General features: G+C 39.1%; 1 protein-coding gene across 1 annotated transcript; it reads right to left on the reverse strand.

Annotated features, from left to right (window-relative positions):
- Positions 1 to 1,473: 1,473 nt before the first annotated feature.
- Positions 1,474 to 2,301, reverse strand: LOC149263776 (uncharacterized). The gene has a single exon (XM_089390505.1). It carries the CDS (start codon positions 2,299 to 2,301, stop codon positions 1,474 to 1,476), a length of 828 nt encoding a protein of 275 aa, XP_089246631.1.
- Positions 2,302 to 5,823: the final 3,522 nt, after the last annotated feature.

The raw sequence follows: 5,823 nt of genomic DNA on the forward strand, positions 1-5,823 counted from the left end.
ACCAGTTCGATTGTTGCTGTTGAGTCTATGAGGTAAACAATGATAGAAACACAAATAAAATGACTAAAACAAATATCCCCAGCGGAGTCACCAATTTGTTGTGGGGAAAAATGCCTATGCAGGATGATCCTATCCACTTAAGGTGTGACAGTGCCTTAGCAACAAACAGATACAGCTACTCTGGTTCTTTCCTTTATGAAATGTGAAAGAGGGGAGATCAATGGACTTACCGGTGTCTTCCGTTTGTCCCTCGATCTAGATCCTCTTCTCTTTGGGTGTTCACAGCTACTTGCCTCCTCGTTTGTCCAAGAGAACAACTACTTGATTCCCGCGAGATCACAAGAGAACAGCTACCTGTGACAAGAGAACAGCTACTTGCGACAAGAGAAGAACACAACACAAAGGCAAATATTCATATTCATAAATAATTCAGGATTAGAAGTAAATCAAATACACTAATGCAATCATACAAATACACCAGTATATAGGAGAAAACCAAGATAGCTTTATTGATTGATAACAGGGTTCAGGAAGAGATACAACCCAGAGGGCTCCAATCCACCATCTCCTTCCCAGCAGAATGGAATTCCTTCTTCAGCTCCCTTCAAAGCATTAAGCGCCCAATGATCCAGTCTCAAACCAACAGCAATTATTTGCAATAACAAAATTCCAGCCCCTAGATCTCATGGAGGAGAGATCTATATATAGTTATTTTGGAGAGAGGATGAGTCAACTTGAGATCTGACTAGTGTCCTCTCCCTCTCTCAGTTCTTGAGTCCACTTGGAGGTTCTTGCTTCCACTTGGAGATTTGGAACCTCTTACTCATCACCAGTCGAATTCCCTGATACAAGTGTCATTTTGGAAGCTTCCTGGGCATTGACACATTGAGGAATGAGCCTGCCACTTGTCCAAACTCGCTCAGCGTAGGTAGCCTTTGTTGCAGTTGACATTCAACGCAGGTAGACAGTGGAGCAGTTGACATTCAGCGCAGATGCTCAGTGGAGCAGTTGACATGATCCAGAATTGGCTTGTTTTTGAGCAGTTTCAGGTGGAGAACTTCTGTGAATTGCTGTGGTTAGTTAGCCTTGTTCCTCTAGGGGTAGGAACAACATGTTTAGGGACTTTGGATCCCTCAGATTATTGACATTTCATGCTCAATGCTGTAAGGCACAAAAATGTCTATAACATGGGGTGACTAGCGAGTTGTCAGTTTCTGAGTCTCTCTCTTCTGATTCTCCCTCAGAGTCTGAGGCTAGACTAATGTGTTCTTCATTGCCTTCATTTCCCCTTTGACAATCCTCAGGTGGAGGGACTGTTGGTTCAGCTTCATTTACTTTCCCTTGTTTCTCCTTATTTTATGTTTCCTCTTGAGTCTTCTTGTCATCCACCTTTCCTCCAGAGGAGGATCCATCTTTAGAAGCAGCAGCGGCTTTTGGGTTAAACTGAGGCTTCCCCATTGGAGCGGAGTTGTTCTATCCCGGAGGCTTTGGAACAACCTTTCCCTTTCTGATTTCTTTCCATCCTTCTTCTTCAACCGTATTCCCTGTTGGAGCTTTTGGGCAGTTTCTCTGGAAGTGTCCGTGCTCATGACAGGTTCGGCATTTGAACGGCAACTGCTCGTAGTCCAGCTTCTGATAGTGCTGCCATTCTCCAACTTTGAGTTTGATCGCTTCTGGTAGCCCGGCTTCCAAATCAAATTCCACGCAAATTCTAGCACAAGTATATTGGCCCTTGTGATCAGTTTTGTCAATGAACCGACCCAACCCATTACCAATCTTCTGCAGAGATTGGTAGCTCCAACAGTGTAGCGGGAGGTTAGGCAAACGAACCCAGACCGGCGCCTCCTTGGGGACATCGACGGATGGGTCAAAGTCAAGACTCCATTTGTTGAGATACAGTCCTTGGTTTCCCATAAAATACGGCGCGTTTCTGAACACCAGGTCGCGATCTTCTTTGGTGGTAAATTCGAAAATGAAATAGCCTCGTCCTACAGCATAACAAATCATGTTGCTTTCCAGTTGAGGTCTCCAGTTTCGCTGAATCCAATCGTCCGTGGTTTTAGTGGACGGCCAACGGCCCATAAACTGCCCTACCAGGCCTCTGTCAGACAACACAAGAGCAATTTTAATCGGTTGTTCCTCTGGAAGTGCTATCTCTGGTATTTCCTCAAGCTTTTTTATGAATTTCGGCACCTCTGGGTTCTGTGGCTTCTTTCCTTTCTGCGTTAACAGTTTTCGAAAAGCATCTTCGGAGGATAATGGAGGGTTGGGAGCGGACTCCCCACCCCCAGGGCCGCTCATGGCTGCGTCCAGGAACTTGAGGCGGCGGCAAACCTAGTCTCGGCTCCGCGGTTCAGAGCAGAGCGCGCAAGAGAGTGTTTACCTCTAAGAGGTTGAGCAAGATTTTATTAATTATAATTATTAATCAAAATATTTATAGTTATTAATTATTAAACCAGTCTAGATCAATTTTAACTTCAGATCTATCAAGCTCCAAGAAGGGTCAAATGTCTAGAGGTGCAAACCTTTCTTCAAGTTTTTCACTGGAAAGAGAGGTTTGGGCCTAAACAGATTTGAACCTTTCTTCAAGTTTTTCACTAGAAAGAGAATTTTTTCACTGGAAAGATAGGTTTGGGCCTAGATAGATTTGGTCCTCTCGATGATTGGTAGATATAGAGTTAGAATGGATCTAGGTTAGTTATCTTCACAATTTTGATATGTTAATTTTTTATCTATACCATACACACTTAAATCACATAAATTTATATATTTATAAACACTTACAATAAAAGTATAATATTTCAATAAAATATAAAAGTTAAATATATAAAAGAATCATATATAAAAAATATGTTAAGAGGAAATGAACCTTAACCCACATAAGATAATTATATAAAACCAAGGAAATCACAATTAAAGCATCTTAAGGTTACATGACACGTAGCCATTACATCATTTATTCAACCTCGTGCCCACAAGCCAATCCTTTTAAAATGATTACAAAGAGGGGCCCCAATATATAGAGACAATACTCTTGAACATATTAATCCTATTGACCACTAACAACCAATCTCATAGCAATAGTTATGTGACATCTTGACATAAATGATACATTTCAAATCCCATAAAAAATGGCCCAAATTTTCCTTTCTAATTTACTGATATCATTCAAGGAGAAAATGAATGATGGTCATATGAACAAAGACAACACTTATATTGAGTTTTAAGCTAGAAATTGATCTAGGAAGAAAACATTTCATCCAACCTTAGGCTCCACTACACCATTTCCCTCTATAGTTGGTCACCCCTAGCCATGCCATGAAACCACAAGGGGAACTTGTCAACACTCAGAAATTTGGGATGGGTGAAGCAAACTCTCCTTTACAAAAAAGAGGAAAATTAGAGAACTCCTTTGCCTATTGGACTTAACATATCCAAAAGATTTAGATTCTCTAAGCTAGCTAGCATAAAAAAAATGAAAATCCCTTCACTACTATGTAGTCCCTTAATGATTTCCTTTCTCATTGCTTCTCATGGTTACCCAACACATATCAATTTATGACCTATGCTTCTCATTTATTTTCCAGAGCACCTAAGTGAGTATTTGGTAGGAAAAATTCATTTTTAGGGAGCCTAAAACTAGTAGCATTGTTCCAATCCACAATTGGCATTGGTCTAGGTGCATTTGGGTAGCCAAAGCTTAATGTAATCACTTTGAACAACCTAGAAATATTTCCACTCTGAATTGGAAGCATTCTTTCCCTAATTATATTTCCCCAAGCACTTGTTCTAATCCAAGTGAATATCAATGGCCACCCACCTAAGTGAATATTGTGATGATCATATTGAGTCAATGATTCTCTATCTTCTAGGTAATTTTTCTATGTTTTTTTAGGTCCCAAACTTTCAAGGTTGTTTTGAGACCCTAAACAATGCATTTTGGCCATCCAAGAGGCCAAGGATTGCACTTCATATTCTAGGATTAAGGTTTTGGACCTCTAGGGTTATTTATTTATAGTAAAAGGCCATTGTTTCAGCCTCTTGTAATAGCTTGTTGCGAATGGTAGTAACCATATCTCTCCCTTAAAAGATAACTACCACCATTTTAGCCCATCTATGTTATCTAATATTCTATTATTTTATTTATCAATAGAAGTTGGTTATTCACTATATTACTGTGTTCTCTACTATATTTCTCTGCATGTTTTTCATTTCATTTCCTTTCTTTATTTTCTTTCTTTGTACAACCTAGATTAGTGGTATCAAAGCAATATGTTCCTTATTGTTTCTTAGTGCATTTCCTAGACAAGGTTAGGGTACAAAGAGTTTGGTCTCAAGCTAGTTTCACTTGGGAATGATTGCTCTTGCAAACCCAAGAGGCCTCCCATGGTGGAAAAAAATAAAGATGAAAAATTAGAAGATCTTATCAAGTTGGTTCTAGAGTAATCACTCATTTGACAAAGGAATGAGATGATGGAGAATTTATCCCAGATCCTTTGATGACTTCCAATAAAAGTTGGGGCACCTTCAATAAGTGCAAATTTTGGAGGTGAAACCACATGGGCTTCACTAGGGGAGCAATACCATACCATGTGGGTTCATATTGGGGGATATATATTGAGGGAAAAATGACATAATATATTGGGGGATATATATTGAGGAAAAAATGACATAATATATTGGGGGATATATAGGTGGTAAAGGGTTTTTATTGACAAGTATAAAAAAAGGAGCTCAAAGTTAATGACAAAATATAAAGGGGTATAAAAAATGTTAATGAAAAATGGATACCTGCAATATCTAGCAAAAGTGGGGGTTTTTTAAATTAAGAAGGTTTATTGGGTTCATATTGGTAGAGGGTTAAATAATGTGATGTTTAGTGCTATTTTCCAATATGTGGTCAAATTAGGGGTATTTTTTAGTATGCTATGAATGCATGCGATATGTCAGAGGGTCATTAAGTGAAGTCCCTATGGGTGCAACACCCTTCAAGGTACAAGTTAACTTTGATATCCCCTTATTAAAATGCCAAATAGATGCACATTATTTAGAGAAATGGTTAAACATGTTAAAGGGATATTACTCTATCAAAAAAAATCAACAATGAGAAGATAACCTTCATGCTCCTGAAATCCCTTCCTCACATTGAAGATTGGTGGGAGGGTTCCTAGGAGAGAAACAACAAAGATGAGTTTGCAATATTCAATACAAGACCCACTTGGGCCACTTTGTTAATTCCCTCAAGGAGGAATTCTACCCTATAGGGAACTATGATGACAAATACATAAAATGGACTACCTACAACAAGATAGAGAGAGTAGTTGGTACTTGTTGGGTGTGGTTTTTTACCCATTTTCTACACATTCTTTCCTCTGTTTTGACCTTTCTATCCCCCAGGCCTATGACTTTATATGACAAAATTCCCTATTTTCTTACCTTTTTAACCTATTCTATTGTCAAGTTACTTTTTGTATTTTACCGAATAATACGAGGCTTTATTCCTTTTTGTGGCTAACTGGGAGAACATTGAAGAAGTATTTTGGGAAGTTCTTTTCAGGTGCTGGCTTGCGAGAACGAAGCTATGAAGTAGATAGGCAGCAAGGATTAACTACAGGAAAGGGTAGAATGGTTCATTGTTACACCTTGAGTGTTGTTACAGGTTGCTACTACAAATTAGATGTTGTTACAGGTTATTGTTACACATTTGCTGATGTTACAGGTTGCTGTTACACATTGGATGATGTTACACCTCACGCTGATATGCCGTCACATCAACAGTGTTGTCGCCAGTTGTGCTGCGTCATCTCGAACCACCATTCACTC

Source organism: Pinus tabuliformis, chromosome 6 (genome assembly GCF_031772625.1).
Source record: "Pinus tabuliformis cultivar Carrire ecotype Pingquan chromosome 6, CPIR1, whole genome shotgun sequence".
In the NCBI taxonomy this organism is placed as follows: domain Eukaryota; kingdom Viridiplantae; phylum Streptophyta; class Pinopsida; order Pinales; family Pinaceae; genus Pinus; species Pinus tabuliformis.